At 37.1% G+C, this 25,891-nt stretch overlaps 1 protein-coding gene across 2 annotated transcripts in view; it reads right to left on the reverse strand.

Moving 5' to 3' along the window:
* The window catches only part of KDM1A (lysine demethylase 1A), a 66,067-nt gene that overhangs the window by 36,031 nt on the left and 4,145 nt on the right, over window positions 1-25,891 (reverse strand). The window contains exons 2-3 of one of the 2 annotated variants that reach the window (XM_055574201.1): window positions 18,912-19,077; window positions 4,490-4,549 (exon numbers count right to left, since the gene is read on the reverse strand). In XM_055574201.1, coding sequence (XP_055430176.1) covers window positions 4,490-4,549; window positions 18,912-19,077 — 226 coding nt within the window. The remainder of the gene's footprint in view (window positions 1-4,489; window positions 4,550-18,911; window positions 19,078-25,891) is intronic. The other variant, XM_055574202.1, reaches the window with a different exon arrangement.

Genomic DNA, 25,891 nt, shown 5'->3' on the forward strand with positions numbered 1-25,891 from the left:
ATTTATTTAACAAGTTTAAGTCTTAAATTGGGTATTAAATTGAAATTTTTATAAGCTGGGGGTTAAGTACATCTTTATAAGATGTCCTAAGAAATACATTTCATATATTTTACTTTTATTTCTAAGATGATCTTCCCCTGCTAGTCCACGGGTTAGGATTTGGTGCTCTCTATCTAGGGTGATCTTATAAATATACACTTAACCATCAGCTTCTGCACATATCAAGACACAATTTAAAGAGTTTAAAAATTCAGTACCATTGAAGTAATTATGTAAGTAATAAAACAGGTACCAGATATCCATATTTAATCATTTAAAAGCACAAAAAAACAAGAAGTTGGAAGCACTGATGATGGAAGCAACACTAAAGAAAAGGCATTAGTGAGATCAGGAGAACAAAAAGAAGAAAGCAGGCAAGGTGGGGCTCAGAGAACCACAGTTAAGCTACTGAGGCTCTGTTTCCGTAAAGATGTCTAAACACGATTTAGAAAAAAACAATGATTAACAAGAGGATAAGCAAAAATGCCCAATGCTACTGTACCTTAGGGAATGCTGTTCTTGGAGACAAACATTAAAACCCATTCATCCACAGTAAGTAATGAGGGCACAAATAATGTATTCACAACACTAGATCAAATTAATAATCCTCATAGTCAATGAATCACAACCTAAAATTAAAGACTCTCAGGGAAATTATTCTCTAAGGAAAAAACAAAAAAAAACGGCCATACTGTGGAGGGTAGAGCAGGAAATCAAGGCATGAAAAGAAGAAATGCTGACTATCAGAAGTAAACTGATAGTTTCTGTAAACTGAAAGTTTCCAATACTTTACAGCTTCCAAGTCCCCAGTCCTGTATTACCAAATCATAATAAATAAACTAAACGAAAAATAAAGCCAAGTCTAAAAATATGTCACATTTATAAGAAATATTATCTACTCCTGAGTATTTGAACCAAATATAGGTTATATCTTGGTATATTTCATGAGTATATACTATTAACAAGAAAACCAATGAACTCTATAAACTTTACTTCTCCTTCCCCAAAACAGGGCAGTTTTCTTTCTTAGTTATATATCGTCTATACATATGTTTAATAAGTGGTCCCTGACTATCAATGCCATTGCAAAATACTACTGTCATGACAGCCAGAAAAACCATGTGTGTGTGTGTGGGGGGGGGGGGGGGAAGGGGGGGAGACCCACTAAATTTTACATTATATATGGTTTCTCATTCCAAGTGTTATCAACAGAAATCACTTTAATATAGTTGTCTAATTTGAGAAATCTGGAGAAAATGTAACAAGAAATTTTATATCAGTCACGAGTTTTAAATTATCTTTTGATCAAACATCAAAAGTTTAACAAAAGGAATTAAAGAAGCCCAAAGTTGTAACATTAATGTACATGTGGAATAACAATATTCTCCATCCCTAACTTCTGCATAATAGCTAAAAAAAAAAAAAAAAAAAGCCCAATTATTCTTAAAATTAAAGTTTTAAAAAATGAAAAACGGACTAAATTACTAAAAATTACTTTAGTAATTACTAAATTACTAAAAATTCTCAGTAATTACTGACTTCCTTCTAGCTTTTAAGGATGAGACTAGTATTTCAAAGAAGGAAACCATTATCAAAATCAAGATGAAAAGTACAAGATTTAAAAATCTAACTTTTCCCCAAAGAAACAAAAAATTTGGAAATTAAACTGCTCAGACACTAAATCAAAACATTCTTTCTTTTAAAAATATTCCAAAATGAACAGACCACTATCTCCTTTAAAGGGGAGAATCTTACAGAATATAATTGTCTTTAACAACATCATTATTAAAAGTATCAGTAGTACACACAATTCACAAGTAATTTACACTTGGCTCTGGAATAGTTTTATACTTTGGTGTCTGTGTGTACTTAACAGAGCCTGGTATTCTGGAAATTCAGAATGTTTCAAAGACATTTTTAAAAGCCCCAAGGTTGCCTACATACCAGTCTTGCCCTCTGTTTGTCTTACCACTTCAACACAGGGTATTTCCAGCATCACCTTTCAAAATGCAGTCATGCTAAAGCTTAACTGCCCTGTCTAAGGGTCTGACTGGCTCATACTTTCTCTGAAAACAAAGTAAAAATAGTTACATATTTAAGGGAATGACTTAGACCTTTCCGGATCTATTAATTAGACAGAAAAAGGGAGGGGGAAAGTGAGGCTCTAGGACCTCTATTCCATGAAACCATTTCCCTCCAATTCTGTTAGAACACAGGCAGCATCTTGAATAAAGTAACAGAGATATGACAACAGAAAAGAAAAGAAGAACTCCATGAGAGTTTCTTGGCTTTCCCACCTTCATTAAAGTAGATAAAATTTACCTATAACTAGATTTCTAGCTAAAGGATGGAAACAAGAGCCTGCTAAGAAGTACATATAAACTTCCTAAAATCAGTAACTGCAGAGGCACCACGTGTTAGCGTTAGTCAGTCAGGTTTGACTCTTCAACCCCAGGGACCGTAGCCCGCCAGGCTCCTGTGACCACGGAATTCTCCAGGCAAGAATACTGGAGTGGGTAGCCATGCCCTTCTCCAGGGGATTTTCCCGACCCAGGGATCAAACCTGGGTCTCCTGCACTGCAGGCATATTCTTTACCGTCTGAGCCATCAGGGAAGCCCTGATGCACTATATCCAGTCTAATAATAGCTTAAAAATAAAAGAATAAAAAGACAGAAAAAGGAAGAAAAAGGAGAGCATTTCTTATGCTTTAGATTTTTAATTTTTAGGGTAAATGCACACTTTAAATGATTCTATGAGGCAGAATGTAAGGAACAGTATATGCATAAGAAACAAGACCCCTGGGTTCTCACTCCTCCACTGCTGGTATATTCCTGGCCAAGTCATTTAACTTTGTGTTTCAGGACCTAAATGATAAAACAGGGGTGATACAAACACCATATGTTTGAAGGCAGAAAACTAGGTAAGATGACCTCAAGTTCCCCACTAACTTTTAAGGTTTAGGATGTAAATACCAACTTGATGTGATTTTTTAAGGTCAAGATATGATACTGGTCCCAAGATACTCATGAGGGTCACATGGTTTTGTTAAGAGAAGAATACTGATTACTTATAAGCATACTTTTCTAACTCAGACTGATCATATCACAAATGCATGCTTCTGAACAAGCTGTACAAGATGAAGATCTGAAGAGACCTTGACGGGTTCAGAATAGTCACCACCATTCCTGGACACCTAAAGCTCACGTTCTACTAATATTAAATTAGTAGCACCAGTTTTGTATGGAAGTCTGCTTTTACTTTCTTAAGCGAAAGAATAAGTTTATTAATTATTCATGTAAAAACAAAAAGCAACAAGAAAACTCTATTTCTTCAAGATTAAAAGTTCTAAAAGCTATCCCTGCTCCTCGGCAGTTCCATGGAAGATCCAATCATGCATCATTTGACGAAAAGCATTGTTGAAGATTTATCTGCCAGATAAATGAGAATTTTAACTCCTCTAAGACAACCATGTACTGATTATCAAACTTCAATTCTTTGGACAGCATTTAAAGAAGTCTACTTCTAACATTCTGGATCCCCTAGATACTACCACTGAAGTATCTTTGATCCAAGAGAGTAAAATACAAATATTCCCTGGACCTGCTGTACACAAATTGTAATAAATAATTTTGAAGTAGATTTAAGAGTTGAAAAGTGACAAACTCCAAAAGTGATACCTATTCCAAGTCTATCAAAATGTACATGCAAAATAGTTTTGAGCACTGGCATATACAATAACATCCTTTAAGAGGTAAAGGATGAAATCCAGACAACTCTACTTTGGATTCCTGGAACAAACTTTAACTGTTCCAAATGGGCCCCTATAAATCATTTAACCCTTTAATTTTTCCTAGAAGTTAAAAATCTCATAGTTTGGTCTGAAAATAAAGAGCACTTTGAGCAGACTTTTTTAAAAAATTAATTTTCATGTGAGAAACAAAATGTTTAAAACTGAAAAATTAATTATGTAATAATGTTAGTTGAAAAAACTGTATCCAATACCACTTAACAATCATTTCTAAAGAGTCACTTGCCCACATAATTCCTTTGACTAATCTTAGAATGCCTTTCCATCCTATTTTTCAGTCTATGGCTTCCCCTCTCTGTGTATTATTAAGTTATAGTTCTGTGTAAAGGTCCCATGATTCCTAAGCTATGTTTTATATCATGTTTGCTGTTACTATAAAGTCTGCTGGGGAGAAAAGTACCCGCCATCTCCTCAAAAACATGAAGAAGAATGGAGGGCTGAGATCGGCCTGAGGACTTCAAAAGATTTTGCTTGCCTTTGTTCTGGCTACACTTTCTATTATACTACTCTATCCTGTGGCTTATAGTTCTTCCCTTGCGCTTCTGGCTAAAATGTGGGTACCACAGCCAAAGACACTAGCAAGCATCAATCCCTGACTTGGCGGCTCTTGCTAAGTGGCAAGCATCTAATGCCACCCTCACCTGATGCTTGGCCGTCTCCATACCCTCCAGAACTGTCGTCTTGAAGTCCTCCTGCTTGCCCTGTGGAAGGAAAGAGGAGAACTCAGGGACCTTACTCCATAAATTGAGATAATATCTGGACATATAGTTGGGATAATATCTGGCCTAACAGTTGGTGACTCATGACTTCACCACCAACTAGTAAACCCATATTCAGAGAGCTCTTTCTTCTGGAATCAAGGCCCAGGGAATCACATTATAGTCTTCCAAATTCTGGTCAGGAAATGTCAACTTTGCATGCTGATTCTTGTTGAAAGGTAGCAGAACAAAGTACGTAGTATTTCTCATTGCTAAATCCTTGCTGTCAGTCTTAACAGTCAAGACTGGATGGGGAAAAGGGCTTCCAAATGTCTTACTACTTATTGCTAGACTGAGAGTGGGTGTGGTATGGGCTCTAGGATCTGGAGTTGCAACAATTCAGCATTCGCTCAATGTCTCTTAAACTTTACCTTTCTACCTAAAAAGTATATATATATACACACACACATATATATAAGAAAACAAGCAAAAGATGTAATTTTAATGAGAAATTCTCCCCTTGACTTCAAAGAAAGGATAATAACTACAAGATTCAGTTCCACAAGAAGTTTCATTCGCTATACATACTACACAGTGCCAGATGGGAACATGCCAGAGCTTCCTTAGAAAACTTTAAAACACAACATAAGACAGCTTGTGGTTATATGCCAAGTACTGCAGAGAGACACAAGGGGAAAGGCTGAAGCAGGGAAGATTGTGGGGGAGCATCTACCTCAAGCTACACAATAAGCCTGCTAAGAAATTTTCTGTATTAATTAATGTACAAATAGCTTCAAGAAAAGTATCACAGCTTGAAAGTTCAATCTGAGAAAGTTAGATCAGCTTCAAGACTCTTCCAAAGTCAATCACCAAGACAGATGTAACGGTCATCTTAAGCTTCCAGCCACCTGATACACTATGGGAAAACCACAGTGTGATCTTTGGAAGATATGAGACACCATCCCCAAAAGATCTAAAACTTGACAAGCTTCATTAAACAGTTTAAAAGAATCTCAACTAGAGAGCAGATTGATTATTCCATCATTTGAGTTGAGAGAGCAGGAAAATAAAACTAACATTACCCCCTTACTGTAAGAACAATCCTGACTGTGATAACACTTTCATCTTTAAGTGTATGAAGGCATTCAGACATAAATGATTTTTTACCATGTCATAATATGCTGCTAGATGATCTGCTCTGAAAGGAGAATAGAATCTCATTATAAAATTATTTTACATTGCTCTTGCATGAAAAGTGTCCTTTAGGTTCCAGAGGATTATGCTTCTCAGACAAGTTACAAGGTGTGTGATCTATTGTTTACAGCCTTTGTAAAAGGGCTTATACGTATGAAGAGATAACTCCAATTATGAAATCCAATCTGTAAACCTATCTTGAAAATGCAAGCTCTACATTTAATATTTTAAAGTTAAAGTAAAAAAATGTTCATTCTTAATAAACACAGATTAATTAATTTAAAAAACTTTCAGGGTTGAAAAGTTTCTGAGTAAAAATTATTGTCATAATTTTGTTTGGTTCCAAAATAGAACCAAACTAGATCAGAAAATTAAACTATATTTTAGAAAAGAGAGGAAAGGGGCTCAAAACAATGAAATCATTTCCAAGAAGAACATTTCGGTATTAGAAATAATAATATAGCTCTTCTTTCGCAAATTATGTTCCTGGCTTAACAAAGAATGAAAATAACCATCTCTTGTCATGATGGCATCTGATCACTTCTTAATAAGTAAAAACAAAAAACACCTTCAAGCCTGCCATTAAGTATTAATTATTTTAATCCTATTTCTATGATTTTCCTTCTTCTCCCACTACATGTCATACAACATGCTATGTACTTTATTGACCAATTTTTTCTATCAATGGTACTTCATAGAAATATGGAGTTCTTACCCCTGACTTACATACTCAGAAGGTCAACAAGGTAAGGCAATCTTTTTTGTCTTCTGGTTTTGAAGAGGAACTAACAAAATTCTTATAAAGACACTGTTTTCTTTCTTTTTTTTTTTTTGAGACTGTTCTTTGATTAAAAAAAAACAAAACTGTAGGAGAAACAAGGAAAATATTCAATATCCTGGAAAGATTTTTAAAAGGTATCTCTTATAGCAGAAGTCAAAAAAAAAAAAAAAGAAGTGAAACTCTGGGGTATTACTTAAGCAGAAAAACAGGAGAAAACCAAGCAGAAGGTGATACAAACATGTAAGAAATGATGAAAAACAAAAAGTGCTTTAAATTAGGTAAATGAACAATATATTTCTTGACAAACACTGATAACCTGCTTGAAAGTAAAGATAAGGTTGCTGTTTTCTCTCTAATCACAATACACTCCTGAGCACTGTGATGGTGAATACTTCTCCAAGACAGTGGAAAAGAGCACCATCTTTATTAGTGGTATTCTAGGCCGATTCTTCATCTTTTTTTTTTTGCATTTTACTAGCTCTCAGATTCACTTTGCCAGAATGCTATAATATTTAAAGCACAGAATCATGCAATACAACTGGCATAAGAAACAGTTTTATAATTACATATTGATTTCCTTTATTTTTTAACAGAGTACTAATCATTTCATTAAGAAAATACACACAAAAATGGGGCTTCCCTGGTGGCTCAGATGGTAAAAAAAAAAATCTGCCTGCAAAGTAGGAGGACCCAGGTTCAATCCCTGGGTCAGGAAGCTCCCCTAGAGAAGAAAATGGCAACCCACTCCAGTATTCTTGCCTGGAGAATTCCATGGACAGAGAAGCCTGGTGGTCTATAACCCATGGGGTCGCAAAGAGTTGGACATGACTAAGTGACTAACACTTTCACACAGAAAAATGTTTGCAGCTAACTTTCCATCCAGGTAGTGTCTCTGACTAGAACACGTAAAATGCTGTATTCATTTGTTCTTTGGGTCTTTCGGGCCTAGAACTTTTCTTCTTACAGTGGTACAAAGACGTGGAACATCAGGCAAATATGGTTTTTGTTTTCCATGAGCTCAAATCCAAAACAGAAGACAGAATTATACAAACCAATTTTTAAATATTAACTTAATTTGGCATTCCTGCGTGAGAATACTTCCTGTTGTTTTTACCCCACTTCCCTCCACCACACACACACACACACACACACACACATACACACACACAATCCTCAAGTCTGAAGCACAGACTCTTAATACAGTTTACTTGTGCATATTTTCTCCAAGTTGAAAATCTTTTTGGTTTATTTTACATAGCAGTCTTTCAGTCATCCTCTAGTAAATCTGCAAATATGTTAAGTTATTCTTGAAAAACAGTGAAGTATTTTAGTTATAGTCACACTACTGAGTATTTTTTCATCTTAATTCAAACTCTCATCTTAATTCAAAACTCTTAATTCAAAATTCATACTCTTACAACATCTTCAGAGGAAGTCTGTTGCTTCCAAATATTTTCATTTAGCCAGGCATGGAAGTGAGAATTACTGGATTATTGTTCCCATTAACATACTAAACAACATATTCATCATATTTTGACTGGTTTCTTGGAAACACATTGATAATTTTTATAAACATTTTGACAAACTTCTAAATCTTAGAGGAAGCAATAGTTTTTAAACAGAAAATCAATTAATCAAAATTTTACAAAATTTACAGAATAAAAATGACTGCCAAGGATTGACTTCAATCAAACTAGCAAAGGAAAAAAAAAAAAATCTCAATAAACCATCTTTGAATATACAAGTGTCTACTATATTAACACTCAAGTTGAATTTCTTAATAACCTCACAAATTTAATGTTTACTGAAAACCCAAACAAAAACTGCCATGCACAAAATCAAAGGTAGAATAGTGTGTGTGTGTGTGCACCCGCGTGCGCACAAGCACACTCAGTTGCATCCAACTCTTTGTGACCCCATGAACTGTAGCCTCCCAGGCTGCTCTGACCATGGAATTTTCTAGGCAAGAATACTGGAGTGGGTCGCCATTTCCTACTCCAGGGGATATTCCTGACCCAGGGATCTAACCTGAGTCTCTTCTGCCTCCTGCATTGGCAGGCAGATCCTTTACAACTACACTACCCAGGAAGACCTGAGTGCCTACTTTCAAACAGTTTATGATCTACTTGAGGAAAGATGAAAAAATACCCAGAAACTTTTATTTTTTAAGAGGAAACAAGTACAGACTTGGGGGAATCATTGAAGCTTTTCTGAACAAATCCAGAGAGATTTGGAGAGACTGGGGGTGGGGGGAGCAGTGAAACCACTGGCATGGGCCGAAACATTTACAAAAGCAAGGAGAAAAGCACAGATATGGTATGTGCAAAGAACTACACACAGCATGCTGCTTAAAGAAGGAGATGATCTCAAAGAGCAGTGGGAAACACACAGGATAGGCAAAAATGCATCCCCTGCAGGGCCAAAACTTAAACTTGGTCTTATTAGTAATGCAGGAGAACAGTATGATTTTTACCAAGAAAGCAATAAAACAAGTGACATTTTAATTAAACTAATCTGGTCACTTTGTACCAGATAGATCAGAGGGGAAAGGTGATCTAGATGAAGGAGATTCAATAGAAAGACTACTGAAATAATTTGGATATGAAGCAAAATCCACTAAAATTAAAAAGGAGACAGTAAAAATGGATGAGGCATATAACAAGTTGAAGAAACTGTGCACAGGAAGACACGACTTTTCAAGAGATTTGATGAAAGAGATAAGGGAATTTCAAGATGACTGCAAGCTTCCAAAGTTCAGGAGAATGGACTTCAGTAATAATAAAATGTATAAACAGTAAATCTGGGAGACAGTTTAGTAAAATTAAATGGGCTCAGACAGTAAAGCGTCTGTCTACAATGCAGAAGACCCAGGCTCAATCCCTGGGTGGGGAAGATCTTCTGGAGAAGAAAATGGCATCCCACTCCAGTACTCTTGCCTGGAAAATCCCATGGATGGAAGAGCCTGGTAGGCTACAGTCCATGGGGTCGCAAAGAGTCGGATACGACTGAATGACTTCACTTCACTCTAAAGATGGTGGGAAATTAAAGACTGGAGCTCACAAGTGAGAATGGGACTAAGAAATTTCAAATTAGCATGGAGGTAAAAGAGCCTGAAGCAGCTATATGTTAATCTCATAAGGAAAGACACAGTTTCCAAGAGGAACTGGTCCATGTAAATGACAAAAAAAAAAAAAAAAAAAATTGAGAAAAACTGAGTTATTGGTGACCATCACCAACTACTTCATGCTGCCTTTCTGTCCTTGCTTTAGTGAGAGGTGGCTTAAAAATGGTATATACTCTTTTCTGCTAACTTTTTTACTATGATTTTCAGCAGAAGAATAAATGATCTATAGCAGCTGAAAGAAATGTAAGGGCTCAGAAAGGTAGATCTAAATTAGCCTAAAGGAGCCTCAGGGGTTCTTTTGAAGTACATCAAAGGCATTTAAAAACACCTTTTTTCAGTGGTCATGTATGGATGTGAGAGTTGGACTGTGAAGAAAGCTGAGCGCCGAAGAATTGATGCTTTTGAACTGTGGTGTTGGAGAAGACTCTTCAGAGTCCCTTGGACTGCAAGGAGATCCAACCAGTCCATCCTAAAGGAGATCAGTCCTGGGTGTTCTTGGAAGGACTGATGCCGAAGCTGAAACTAATACTTTGGCCACCTCCTGCGAAGAGTTGACTCATTGGAAAAGACTCTGATGCTGGGAGGGATTGGGGGCAGGAGGAGAAGGGGACGACAGAGGATGAGATGGCTGGATGGCATCACTGACTCAATGGACACAAGTTTAAGTGAACTTCGGGAGTTGGTGATGGACAGGGAGGCCTGCCGCGCTGTGATTCATGGGGTCGCAAAGAGTCGGACACGACTGAGCGACTGAACTGAACTGAACTGAACAATGACCAATGGAGAAAGGAATGGCAATCCACTCCAGTATTCTTGCCTGGAGAATTCCATGGACAGAGAAGCCTGGTGGGCTACAGTCCGTGGGGGTGGACATGACTGAGCGACTAACACACACACATCACACACAAAACACTGATCAATACTCTCCAACAAAATTAACCAAAACGAAATCTCCAATCAGAGCAGCAATTCTAGGGTTATACTGTTATTTAAATTAATGAACTAAGAATAGATAATCTTAAAGTCTGAAAAGCAAGAAAACTGCTGCCTGAGGTAGGAGCCTGCCTGGAATTTTTTCACTGTACCACTAGAAAAGGTGTAGCACAAATTTGCTCCAGAACTTAAACATGGGACACAACTGAGAAGCTCAGCAGCAGTGATCCTACATAAAAGAAAGTAAAAGCCCTACAAGCTAGGGATGAAAGCAAAGCTTTTAGAAACCAATTGCAAGAACTGAGTTCTTCACATGTTATTTCCCTCCACACTGCATACAGCCGATTTTCCTTATTTTGTTTCAAAATCTTGGTTTGTAGTTTACTTTTCAAAATGTTGCAAGGAAAATCTACAATTTGGATGCTATGTTGCTCAACTACCAAGCTTAATCTATGTGTGAGTAGTTAAAAACAAAGCTCATTTTTGTAGTTATTTACCTCTTTTAAAAAGGCCAATATGGAACTTTATTCTGGACCTGCTATTAAAAGAACCATTATACCTTTACATAACTGATAACCATGAATGTACTTCCCAATAGGAGAATCCCCTTTTCCTGCTCAGGTAGGTTTTTCAGAATTCTGGCTATCTGCACCTTCCTGGGTTATGATTAGATTAAATTATACTTCCATCTGAAGTATAATTTGAGTCTACGATACTATGAAAAACATACAACTTCTTAGAAATAAATTAATCATATGTACTCTTCTATCTTCAAATATCAGAAGATGCTAAAAAATAGCAAAAGTAAAAACAATCCTACTTTCAAATGTTTAAAACCTCTGTGATCAGCAAATATGGCAAAATTTAACATGTTATATCTCAATAGTTGATACATAGGTTTACATTGTCAAGACTTGCCATTCTTCTGATGATTTAACAGATGAAAGCTTAAAGAATGATCTATCTTGCAAAGAAAGATCTATTCACATTACTGAAAATGGGCTTAAACACTTTCCAGTTTCCAAAAGTGACAGAATATATATGTCAACCTAATCCATAACCTCACCTGATTTTCTCCTGATTAAAATGCCAATCCAATGCAACTAGAGATTATCATACTAAGTGAAGCAAGTCAGAAAGACAAATGCCATATGCCATCACTTATATGTGTAATCTAAACTATAACACGAACCTACCTATGGAACAGAATCGCAGACACTGAGAACAATGTGGTTTCTGTGGCAACCTTAGTGGTTGCCAAGGGAATGGGGTTTCAGGGCGGGATGGACTGAGAGCTTGGGGTTAGCAGATGTAAGCTGTTATATACAGAATGGATAAACAATAAGGTCCTACCGTATAGCATAGAGAACTATATTCAATATCCTGTGATAAACCATAATGGAAAAGAATACTAAATAAAGAATATACATATAACTAAACATATATATATATATGTACATATAACTCAATCACTTTGCTGCACAGCAGTAATTAACACATTGTAAATCACCTATACTTCAATAAAAATACCTCCACCAATCCACTTTATTCTTGGTTCAACTCTGTGTTTAATAAATTCAAGATGTTTGTACACAAAAGTGGAGTGCATATGTTCTCATCTGATCCTCATATCAAGACCCATTTTGCAGATGACAAAATCCTCAAACTATCCTGCTCTTCTATTATCCATGATCACACCAAATAAACCATGGCAGCAAAAAGAATACAAGGAGATTATAAAAATAAAGTTGTTCAACTAAACAAATTACTGTTTTGCATTAATAGAAAATAAAGCAAAATAATAAAATAAAATCAGTCATTAAGAAAAGCAGCACAATCTCTAAAAGACCAAATGTAACTTGGTAGCATCTCATTCAAAGGTTCTTATCAGCCAAAAGCAGTAAACAGTTAAAATCAAGGCTCTCAAACTGCTTCATAAAAGCCTAATTTCATTCTTTTATGTTTAAAGCACAACTTCCAAAATCCAATTTTGGGAAAAACATCTGAAAACAACTTCTGAGATCTCATCAAACTTTGAATACACTTTTACTGTATTGTTTCTTCATTACTGTCGATTAATATATCTATAAACCTAAATTGGACTGTGAATTTTTTGTAGGACTTAGTCTTCAGCCTTGAACCCTCAGAATCTAGCACCATGCCTGGAATAAAACATTATAGTTTTACAATTAATGTATGTAAAATACAGAGAATGAGCAGTTGCACATTTGAGGGAATCTTATTTTGTGTAGAAAATGTCTCTGTAATAAATTTTTCTCCTTTATACTACCAATCCCCTTCCTTGTTGGGTTTCTTTTTTTGTTCGTTTTTTAATTCTTCCAGTAAGTAAAGAAGAATCTGAAGACTTCCTTCCTTTCCACCCTTTCTGCCTCTCTCTCCAAATTCTTATTCTATAATGTAACACTTAAGGGTATTTTGCCATTGACAATAATACAGCTGTATCTTATATCAAGCTACAAATTATCTAAGAGTGGGGACCATGTAGTGGATAGTAATATACATGTTGGTCCATTTTTAGTCATCTCTCAAAATATAAAAATTTGGATGAATTGATCTAGATTACCTTTTCAGGCTGTGACATTTTCCCCCAGATCTCTAGTAAGTTATTCTGGAGCATAGTTCCAAATCAGAACACTGAAATGATGCTATACAAAAAAAAAAAAAGGCAAGAAAATTAATCCTAGGTCTGTTTTCTAAATGTATGCATCACACGTCATATGATAAGAAAAATCAAATGATTTCAGGCACTCAGTTGACACTACAGGCCAAAATGGCAACATATATAACTCTTCAGGAATGAATTTCCTAGCAACTTCTATTAAATCTATAAAAGAGGGTCTGTTGCTGGGTATGGGGGCTGTGCATTTGTAGGCATGGACAGAGAGAAGCTTGGGATAAGCCAGTAGAGAGCACTTACAGCACGAAAAACAGAAATATTCACGTGAACTCTGACCGTAACTATCCATGCTGCTGAATCCGGCACTTTTACTGACTGCAATCAGTGTGACTGCCTCACAGAGAAGATGCCAGGGCATGTTGTAAACAAAGAAGAATGAAAATATAGGGACCACTTACAAATATTGGGACTGATCACTGATTTTTCCTTTTGAAGGAAGGTCCATCTTCAGCTCTTCTCTGGTCAAATTTAATTGTATCAAGGTCTAAAGCATGATCCAAAAGATTCTGTCTTTTGGATTTTTGCTGAACCAAATAAAGCAATTTACCAAATTTTTGGTCATCTATCTTTTGTCATATGGATATTTTCATTATATTATTGCTTGTGATCAAATTTCACTCAGTTTTAAGCTAAATTCGTCAACCCATAAAGATACATTTGATATATTTTCTATAAATTTAGTGGGGTTTTTTGGGTATTTTTACTACTTAAGGTTACATCTCCTTTTGTGTGATTTTTAAAATATACTTTCAATCTACAGCATGATTATTACAAGATCAAGGTCCTCAAATTATTAAAACTACACAAAACTGTCATACCAGTCTCTCGTGTCTCAATGTTTTATAATTTGCTTAATAGCTTACATCTCTTTCAAACACATACACCACACACATCCAAAATTATCAGGTACAATAAAGAGAAATACTTTCATTCCTGTTCTTACCAGAATCCTTAAACAAGGAGGTAAAGTGATTCTTCCCAGTCATTTAAAAAAACAGAATATTACAGAGTAGTCACTGACCAGCAAACAATATCTAACAAAATTGATTTAAAGAGTTAAACGATGGTTAATGGAAGCCTTCGAGTTTCATTATAGAGTATTAGCGTAGCACTGAGTCTGGAAAAATGGTACCCAAAAGACACATGCACACACATACATATATTTTAAACATACTTCTGATGTTTCTATTGAGAAATTCATTACTGTGAAGAAATCTTAAGATAGGCAACTTAATAACATATTTTAAATTTCATTTTATTTTAGAATACGTTTCCATATAAGGGTTTGGGTTTGGGGAATAAAAGTCTTAAGCTATATACAACTAAGCTACCTCTAACCTCAAGAGTTAGAGTTCCTAAACAGTAATCTCAAACCAGAGTCCCTAAACAGTAATCCAATACAAAATTTAAATCCAGGAACTACTAGTGAGATTTTCCTGGAAAATTTCAATTGCTGAAAAGCAGTGAAGGGGAAAAAAATTATGTTTTTGTACGAAAATAAAAAACAAAGTGCTAGCAAATTAGTTAACATAGTAAAACCTCACTGAGGAATAATAACCTAAGGTACAGAGGGTAACAATTGATTCAAGAGGGGAAGAAATCTTTTCTCCAACAGAAAGCTACTTTAACAGAGGGGCAATTATTTTAAATCAGTATGTAAACTCCAACTGAGATTTCACTCTATTTTATCAAAGCTCTACTATTACGTGACACCACTAATAACCAAACATGCAATGCCAAAGACAACCTGTTCAGGCTGAGTTGCTATGACCCCCCCAAAAACAAACCACTTTTATCTTGATAGAAAAGGTTCTAGAAAACCAAATAAAACCATCGTTTGTTAAAATATATTCAGAAGTGTATAGCAAATGTAAAAATAGATGGGAAATGTTTAAGAAAATAAATTAGGTGAATTTTAAATATAAACAGCAATATTTAATACGAAAAATACATTTACCCAAGTAACTACACGGAACTACATGCCACATTAAGTTATAATTAAAAACTGACAAATCTACAAACAATGTTTAACCCAGAACAAAAAGCTTTTTTCCCAAGTAAGTTCAAACAGAAAAAAACCCAAACTTTTATTTTTTTGGTTGGGGGGAAGGGGCACATTGCACATGCTTGTGGAATCTTAGTTCCCTGGCCAGGGATCAAACACAGGCCCTGGCAGTGAAAGTGTGGGGTCCTAACCACTGGACTGCCAGGAAATTCCCAAAACCCAAACCTCTTGTTTCTACAGAAATTCAACTTTGATATTGACAGCATTTTTCTTCTGATCAAGATCCAGTAAACTCAATTACTAAAAAGTCTAAAAATCATCTCTCCAATCCCAGTCTCTTTACTCCTTTACTTCCCCTTTAAATAGCAGATAGGTTGATTTTTCCAAAACATGTTTTTTGGTAAACATCCTTTACTCAAAGACCTCAGTGCTACTACCTCTGACCACATCCTCCCAGAGTTCAAAGGACATTAAGTTCAAATTCCTTAGCCTGGTACCCAAGGCTCCAACCTCCCTTTCTAGCCTCCTCTTAGAACTCTCCTAGAGGAATCTTCTCCAATCAAATCATTTGACCCACTGACTTCAGAATATCGCATTGTGATTTCATAATTAACAAAATAGCCTATTCTAAAGATTAACACTATGGAAAGCAAAGCAAATTTTCTAAACATGTTTAAAAATTGCTAAGAATGAAATGTATTCAAACCTTCTATATTTTAAGAGACTAAGTTAACGTCTTGTTGTTTAGTAGCTAAGCTGTGTCCGACACTTGAGACCCCATGGACTGTAGCCCACCGGGCTCTTCTGTCCATGGGATTTCCCAGGCAAGAATACTGGAGTGGGCTGCCATTTCCTCCTCCAAGTTAATGTCTAGTTACCACCTAAAAAGACTGAAAAGATTCGGCATAGAACCAGACCTAGGGCTTCTCTGGGTGGCACAGTGGTTAAGAATCCACCTGCTAATGCAGGAGACACAAGTTCAGTCCCTGCTCTGGGAAGATCCCACATGCTGCACGGCAACTAAGCAGGCGCACCACAACTACTCAGCCAGCACTCCAGAGCCCTGGAGCCACTACAGAGCCCATGGGCTGCAACTACTGAAGTATGCCCTAAAGCCTGTGCTCCGCAACAGAGAAGCCACCTCAATGATAAGCCCACGCGTCACAGTGAAGGGCAGTCCCGCTTGCCACAACTAGAAAAGATGGCACTCAGCAACAGAGACCCAGCACAGCTAAAGACAAGTAAATAAATCTTCATATATAGATATATATATACACACACACATATAAAGAATCAAATCCACATTGTCTCTCAAGATTTTAAGATACCCATAGGACAAAGCCACCACTCATTCCTGAATGAAAACTTAGGTGACAGAACTAGTTCAGATAGGACAAGAGATATGGAAAACCTGGGCAGTTTCTACGTACTTGAACTCCCCTGATAATATTTAATTATTCACCATGAGGACTCAAACTATTTCTAAATTCTGCAGGCCAGTAAGTTACCACTACTTTCCCAAGGAAAGTACTTCGCTAATTCACCCTACAATGTTTTAAAAAATTTAAGTTGTTTTAGAGGAAAGATAACTATTTTCATAAGCACAAATGGTTAGAAGTTTTGGCTGTAATCAATAAACTTCTGAGCACTGAATATATCCTAAACTTGAGAAAATAAACTTTAACTTTCTCCTAATTATTAAACAGTTTAAAACTTATTTAAACTAAACCACTGGATTAAAACGAACTAGAATGTAAAGGCATAACAACAGTTCCACAGATCCTAAATCCCTCTGCTAAGATATTTACTTTTTGTAGAAACAGTACCTGACATTTATGGGAAAAGAAAGCAAAATAAAAAACCTCTTTTACAAGAAAGAAAACACTAAGACTTGGTTTAAAATTTTCGGAGGACAAAGTGTGTATCAACTTAACCAGTAAATCAGCTTCTTCCTGGAGACACTGACAACCACACGAAAAAGAGAGGGAGGCAGTATCTGAGATATCAGATTATCTGATTATTACCACGTGTTGCATAAGCAAATCTACAGCAAAGGCAGAAGAAAAGAAAGGCAAGAATCAAAGAAAGTTATAGAAGAAAGGGGCAGAGTCAAGGGGAGAGTTGGGAGTAAGGACAGAAAGAAGGGGAGAGAGCTAAATGTAAAAGACTAGAAAGAAGAGGAAAAATAAATCAACAAAAAGAGAGGCAGTGTTGCTGAGGTACATATGACACAGGGACATTACTCCCAAAGATAATATGCCACTCCTAGGAAGTAATTGATAAGTCATTTTAAGAAAGTTTTAGGAAAACCATTCTTAGAAAATTTGATTCTCTAAGAAGAATTAAACCCAGAATCTTTTTCTAAATGCACTCCAATTGTGAACTTTCATTACACTTACTTACAATTATTATAAATTATAAATTTTTATTTTTGAATTTTAACCTCAGAACCTGTTTGATAAGTTCTAAGTTTAAATTAACACCTGATTTGTTACACTCTCAAGTGATACATCAGTATTAATCCCTTAAAAAAAATACAGTGATTTCTGGGTATTTATATAACATAATAGAGGAGAGAAACAAACAGCACCAACCATAAAAAAACTAAAAAAAAATGATAAAATTTCTTAAAGATAGTATGTCTTAATTAGGGTACCTATGAAAGTGATGCAACATACAACAGATGGGATCTGAAACAAGTACTTTATTTTTAAAAGGTGCAGAACTAAAAGAATTGGTGAGGTGAGTGGGCCTGGAGCTGGTACTGGAAATACAGAAAATATTTTAAAGAGAAGAACTAGTAAAAATCCAAAGTCAAGAGGAGTTAATGAAATGCCTTTAAAGGCAGAAGATATGAAATATTAACTAAGATTCTTCTTTGGCTGGTCTTCCAAAACAAAAGGGTATTCCTGATTGGTCTGGGTATCTTCAGCAGGACTCATGAAGGGATGTTAGTGAGAATTTTTAAAGATGTTTGTAGCTCTGAAAACAGTACCATAGACTCCAGCAATCTTTCCAGGTCACAGGAAGACTGTGACCTTAGAATCTCTTCATAGCCTTTTCTCACCACATTCTTTTGAGTACAGGGCTCAATAACTAAACAACAGGCATTCAGGCCTTTTCTTTTTGACTTTAGACTACATTTTACATTCGTTCACCAGAAAGACCCTCTTCAAAACTGATACACACCATGACAGTTTTATCAGAAAGTATCTAACCATAAAGTAAGTGGCACAATTTAGCTAGAATAATTTCTGAACCATTCTACCTCTAAATTCTGAATCAGAGTTACCAGTGAGAGGTTTGGTTCTTTGGGTTTGACTTTTGTATGTTTTCTCCAATTGTTCATTTTCTCCAACCTTCCAACTGCCTTACATAGCCATTATCCTTTTACCCTCCTTCTTTACTTTCCTCCTACATGTACAGATGCACACAAAAAGAATGTCAGTACCATTACGTACGTATATGTATGTGTGTAAACATGTATATGCACATATACACATACTAAAATACACATGGCCAATATCAGAGTATAAACCAAAGACATCAATAACATTGCAGAATAGGAGTAAATGCATGTATTCTTATTGCTAAGATAAAACAAAACTGTGGTTAGTTACTACAACTCACCAGATGGTTCCTCAGGCTCACTTTCATTTTCTTCCTCAGGTGGGGCTTGAGGGGGTGGCGGAGGAAGCTTCTTTTCCTTCTCCGCTTTAGCATTTCTCTCTTCTTCTGAATAATACTCATCTTCTGAGAGGTTGGCCAAACTTTCATCCATCTCTCTATACTCTACCTATATGGAGATTATACCAGGAAAAGCTAAATACAGTGGACGTCTAAAGTCAGAAACTCAATTTGGAACTGTAAGTAAATGTGAATTGCTTTCTATCTTCAATTTTAAAAGGAAATAAGCAAATAACAAAGAACAGGTGAGCTCCTAACAGGTAACTGTTAAAACAAAATCACTCATGAAACAATCTTTTGTCAGTTCAGATTTAGCCCAAACTAACTTTCACATCATAGTACTGAAATTCAAATTAACGACTCTGAGGCTCTCTACAACTAAAAACTGTGTTTGTGTGTGCATTTGTATGTACATATATATTATGTTCACATACTGGAAGTTTCAACGACAGACTAAAATAGTCCTCAGTCAGACAAAAATATAGTCAACTAGAAACAAGTCTGTCCAACGCCAATCTGTACTTCTAACTACTGTTCCATAGGAAATAGGAAAAAATAGGAAAACAGCAAAAGAATTTCAGAAACCAAATCAGAGGTGAGGATGGTGGGCAGGGAATAAAAGCTGCAAATGGCAATAGTCAAAAACAATAAAAAGGTACATATGCTTAAAGAAAACAAAACACTGGTGACTGAAGAGAGTTGAATGATTACAGCAAAGAGTCATGGGGAAATGGAGACTACAAGCCTTACTACTAATTAACACTGGTTATAAAGAGGAAATCCAGTCACAAGTAGAAAGAGGAAGCAGTCCTACTGCATGTTTTATTGTGGGGTAGAGCAACTTAGGATAGCAAAGATTATTATGGATCTATCTCTCTGTTAAAATGTGTAATGTGATACTACAAACAGTCATCAACCTTGTTCAGTTCAGTCGCATCCAACTCTTTGCGACCCCATGGACTGCAGCACAACAGGCTTCCCTGTCCACCACCAACTCCCGGAGCTTGCTCAAACTCATGTCCATCAAGTCAGTGATGCCATCCAACCATCTCATCCTCTGTTGTTCCTTTCTCCTTCTGCCTTCAATCTTTCCCAGCATCAGGGTCTTTTCAGATAAGTCAGTTCTTTGCATAAGGTGGCCAAAGTACTAGAGTTTCAGCTTCAGCATCAGTCCTTCCCATGAATATTCAGGACGGATTTCCTTAGGATGGACTGGTTTGATTTCCTTGCAGTCCAAGGGACTCTCAAGAGTCTTCTCTAACACCACAGTTCAAAAGCACCAAATCTTTGGCGCTCAGCTTTCTTTATAGTCCAACTCTCACATCCATACATGACTACTGGAAAAACCATAGCTTTGAAAAAAGACTAAAATAGTCCTCAGTCAGACAAAAATATAGTCAACTAGAATAACAAGTCTGTCTAATGCCAATCTGTACTTCTAATTACTATTTCTTAGGAAATAGGAAAAAACCTTGGAACACTGTCAAATCATCATTTCAACTCCCATCCCAATAAAGATTTCAAGAAGCCACAGAAACAACAGCTCTCTATCCTGGATTCAATGAAAAGACAAAATGAATAAAATAAACAACTTACTGGCTATGGAGACAGACAGGGCAAGGACAACATGGCTTCCACATAAACACAGCTAACTTATTAGGCTTCTGAAATGTGAAATCTTGTGGATCATAAAGAGTATAATCTATTTTAATTTTTAAATATCTCTGAAATAGCTCCAGATGGTTGGCTGCTATTATTTTTTTTTTTTAATGACATGACCACAGATTTGGGGAGTCAGTAGCTAAGGGAGCAGACATAAGAGTTTTACTGAAAACATGGATTGGATTAGAAAATGGAAACAATTATGGATAAATTGAAGTTTTGATGTGCTTTAAGAATCTTATTTATCTATCAAACACTAAACATTGAGAACACGGCACAGTGGAGAAAATGATTGTAAATGAGTCTCTCTGTCCTTAATAAGCTGAAACTCTAGTGGCAAACAAAATAAACTTGATCAGGTAAACATCTCATAGAGATTTTACAGTAAAATCTCCCAGAAATGTAGATACTTGGCTTAAAGCTCAACATTCAGAAAACTAAGATCATGGCATCCAGTTCCATCACTTCATGGCAAATAGATGGGGAAACAATGGAAACAGTGGCTGACTATTTTTCTGGGCTCCAAAATCACTGCAGATGGTGACTGCAGCCACGAAATTAAAAGACACATACTCCTTGGAAGGAAAGTTATAACCAACCTAGACAGCATATTAAAAAGCAGAGATATTACTTTGCCAACAAAGGTCCATCTAGTCAAGGCTATGGTTTTTCCAGTGGTCATGTATGGATGTGAGAGTTGGACTATAAAGAAAGCTGAGTGCCGAAGAATTGATGTTTTTGAACTGCGGTGTTGGATTCTTGAGAGTCCCTTGGACAGCAAGGAGGTCCAACCAGTCCATCCTAAAGGAAATCAGTCCTGAGTGTTGAAGCTGACAATACTTTGGCCACCTGATATGAAGAGCTGACTCATTTGAAAAGACTCTGATGCTGGGAAAGATTGAGGGCAGGAGGAGAAGGGGATGACAGATGATGAGATGGTTGGATGGCATCACCGACTCGATGGATATGGGTTTGGGTGGACTCCGGGAGTTGGTGATGGATAGGGAGGCCTGGCGTGCTGAGGTCCATAGGGTCACAAAGAGTCGGACACGATTGAGTGACTGAACTGAACTGAAACTTTATCCTATTTGACTGAGATAAACTACAGAACAGACCTCAGGGTAATGGGTAAAGCAGCAAGGAGGGGAAAAAAGTTTCAGAGAGGGAAGGGGTTAGAAAATGTAATATATGTTTATAGTATGTAGCCTCCTTTCTCCTTTTACCCCTCAACAATGCTTGACCCCACTGTCTCCAAAATTCAGCCCTTTAATCCCCCTGGGTATCAGTCCAAAACATTCAATGAATAATCACTTAACAAGTGCCTACTATGGAACTGGGCAATATGCAAATTCTGAGACAAAGACAAACAGTAAGATCCTCTCTACTGCAGTAGTTCAGCTTTTGCCTAAGACATCAAGCCCTTTGAAGGAAAAAAGAATACAAGATTAAAGTTAAGTTCTGATACTCTGGACACCTGATGTGAAGAGCCAACTCACTGGAAAAGAACCTGATGCTGGGAAAGACTGAGGGCAGGAGGAGAAAGAGGGGACAGAGGATAAGATGGTTGGATGGCATCACTGACTCAATGGACTTGAGTTTGAGAAAACTCTGGGAGATAATGAAGGACAGGGAAGCGGACACGACTGAGCAACTGGTCAACAACATAAAATTCTATTTTGTAAAAAAGGATTTTTCCACTTGCTAAAAAAAGTTTAAAAACCATCTGAAAGAATCATACAAACTCTAAAAAATAAAAACTATCACCCTGAGAAAAAGAATGGATGCTGTGAACACAAACAATTGGGACTCATTTGTGTGCTGTGCTAAGTCGCTTCAGTTGTTTGACTCTGTGTGACTCCATGGAGTATAGCCTGCCAGGCTCCTCTGTTCATGGGATTCTCCAGGCAAGATTATTGGAGTGGGTTGCCATGCCCTCCTCCAGGGAATCTTCCCAACCCAGGGATCAAACCCGCATCTCTTAAGTCTTCTGCACTGGCAGTTTGGTTCTTTACCAGCAGCACCAACTCAGAAGACTGAATGCTCTGAACACAAAGGACTGGGAATCTTTTATCCTTAAGTAAAATTCTCTGCTTATTTAACTTGTATGTGGAGTACATTATGTGAAATGCTGGGCTGGATGAAGAACAAGCTGGAAACAAGGTTATTGGAAGAAAAATCAATAACCTCAGATACGCAGATGACACCACCCTTATGGCAGAAAGCAAAGAGGAACTAAAGAGCTTCTCGATGAAGGTGAAAGAGGAGAGTGAAAAAACTGGCTTAAAACTCAACATTCAAAAAACTAAGATCATGGCATCTGATCCCATCACTTCATGGCAAATAGATGGGGCAACACTGGAAACAGTGACAGACTTTATTTTTCTGGGCTCCAAAATCACTGCAGATGGTGACTGCAGCCATGAAATTAAAAGATCCTTGCTCCTTGGAAGAAAAGCTGTGACAAAACCTAAACAGCATATTAAAAAGCAGAGACATTACTTTGGGGACAAAGGTCCATCTAGTCAAGGCTATGGTTTTTCCAGTAGTCATGTATGGATGTGAGAGTTGGACCATAAAGAAAGATGAGTGCCGAAGAATTGATGCTTTTGAACTGTGGTGTTGGAGAAGACTCCTGAGAGTCCCTTGGACTGCAAGGAGATCCAACCAGTCCATTCTAATGGAAATCAGTCCTGTATATTCACTGGAGGGGCTGAGGATGATGCTCCAATACTTTAGACACTTGATAGGAAGAGCCAACTCACTGGAAAATACAGATGTTGGGAAAGATCGAAGGCAGGAGGAAAAGGGGCTGACAGAAAAGGACAAGATGGTTGGATGACATCACCAACTCAGTGGACATGAGTTTGCACAAGCTGTGGGAATGGTGAAGGACAGGGAAGCCTGGCGTGCTGCAGTCCATGGGATCACAAAGAGTTGGACACGACTGAGAGACTGAACAACAACAGAACCTCAGAGGTTCTACAACTACTTATAATCAAGGACAAAAGATGCCCCAAGAGGCAGATATGAGTCAGAAGGGTACTTGTTCTTACCTGTACACCCATGACTCTCAAATTTACATCTCTAGTCTCTTCTCTCCTCCACACCCTCGCTAGAGTGATTCATTCACTTCCCAATCACCTTAAAGCTCATCTTTCAACAGTTTTTCCTTGTAATTCACCTAAGGACACAACTGCCAGATTAATTTTTCCAAATATGTTATATTTCACACAGTTTAACAGATGAATGCCCAAACTGTCATAGCAGCTTAAGAACTCCCTGGCTCTAGCTAATCAAACTTACCTCTAATCATTTTCTAACATACTAGTCAAAATCATCCCTAAATTCCCTAAAAGCTACCCTCACCTTTTTCTATAAATCCAATGCTTAAAATTCAAGGAACACCTCCTCTGCAAATCACTCCCTAAGTCTTCCACACTCACAAATATATCTTTCCCTTCTCTAAATTCTCATAGTACTTACCCTTCATAATCTAGCAATATTGTCTGGTAGAATTTTCTGTGATAATGGTAAAGTTGTGCATCTGTGCTTCCAATAAGGTAGCACTAACCGTGGCTACTGAGCACTTGTTATTGCTGTTTAGTTGCTTAGTAGTGTCTGACTTTCATGACCCCATAGAGTGTAGTGACCAGGCTCCTCTGTCCATGGGATTTCCCAGGCAAGAATACTGGAGTACGTTGCCATTTCTTCTCCAGGGGATCTTTCTGACCCAGGGATCGAACCTGCACCTCCTACATTGGCAGGTAGGTTCTTTACCACTGAGCCACCAGGGAAGCCCCTCACCATGTGGCTACTTAGGATTAAATTAAAATTAAAAATTCAGTTTTCTCAATCTACTAGCCAGAGAAGGCAATGGCAACCCACTCCAGTGTTCTTGCCTGGAGAATCCCAGGGACGGGGGAGCCTAGTGGGCTGCCATCTATGGGGGTCACACGGAGTTGGACACGACTAACGCGACTTAGCAGCAGCAGCAATCTACTAACCACATGTTAAGCGCTCAATAGCCACAACTGCCCAGTGGCTACCATACTGCACAGTACAGATCTCTACAACCTAGACACAACTCTATACAACACTCCGACTACAATCCCTCCAACTTATCTTGCTCCTAGAAAAATCTCATTTGCAATTAAATTCTTTTGCCCACTGTTTTCAACATTCAGTTGTCCACTCTGGATTTCCTTTCTGCTTTTTAGACCACTTCCTATTATATTCCAAGCATTTCTCACCTCTTTCTCTCAGCTCGTAGCACTTAATCACTGGGTGCCAGACACTGAAATAAGCGTTTTGTTTTCATTATATATAAACCTAATAATGTTATAGATAGGATTTATTTTCCTGAGGAAAGGGAATCAATCACAGGAGGATGAGTTAATTCCAGAAGTGCATCCTTTTCCAGACTACTATAAAAAATTCTGTCCTTTCTCAAGGCTCAGCTCAAGGACGCCATTCCTTAAGCTGTGTGTTGTTCCCAAAGCCTCAGTCCAACCCAACAATTTCAAACCTTAGTTTGCCATAATGTTAGCACACACATTCAGAGGTAAATTTACTCCGAAACTAATGAAACCTGAGCATCAGGGAACTTCAATTGCCTGGATTCCTTCCAATACAATACCCTAAACTTAATTTCAATTACACAATTATATATACATTTACTTATTTATATAATATATTATATATATATAATTTTTAAATCTCCCCAGAAAAACTGAATAAACTCCCAAGCAAAAAATAAGGGTATATATCCCCTGGATAAACCTCAGAACTCTTGAAGCAAGGCCTATTTACACTGGACTCAGCTTACATTTTACCCCTTTTTGGACACTCTATCCCTTGAAGTCTGTTTTCTTTGGCTCCCAAGACTAGCTCTGAATACATAGGTCAGCTTCTCCAGTTCTTTACTTTCTAGGTGCTCTCCAAATACACACACAACTCATTTTTCTTTTAGGAGCTTCAGAGCTAATCACAAAGGAAAATTAAAACAAACACAGGAGAATTACGAAGACAGAAGTCTTATAGCATGACCCAAATTAATCTACAGATTCAACGTGATGCCAATCAGAATTTCAGCTGCCTTTTTTGCAGAAATGACATATCGATCCTAAAATTTATATGGAAATGCAAGAGATAAAGAATGGCCAAAACAATCTTCAAAAAGAATAAAGTTGGAGAACTCATACTTCCTGATTTCAAAACATACTGTCAACCTACAGTAATCAGGTCAGTCTGTTGCTGGCATA

The sequence above is a fragment of the Bubalus kerabau genome, chromosome 3, assembly GCF_029407905.1.
Source record: "Bubalus kerabau isolate K-KA32 ecotype Philippines breed swamp buffalo chromosome 3, PCC_UOA_SB_1v2, whole genome shotgun sequence".
Taxonomy (NCBI): domain Eukaryota; kingdom Metazoa; phylum Chordata; class Mammalia; order Artiodactyla; family Bovidae; genus Bubalus; species Bubalus kerabau.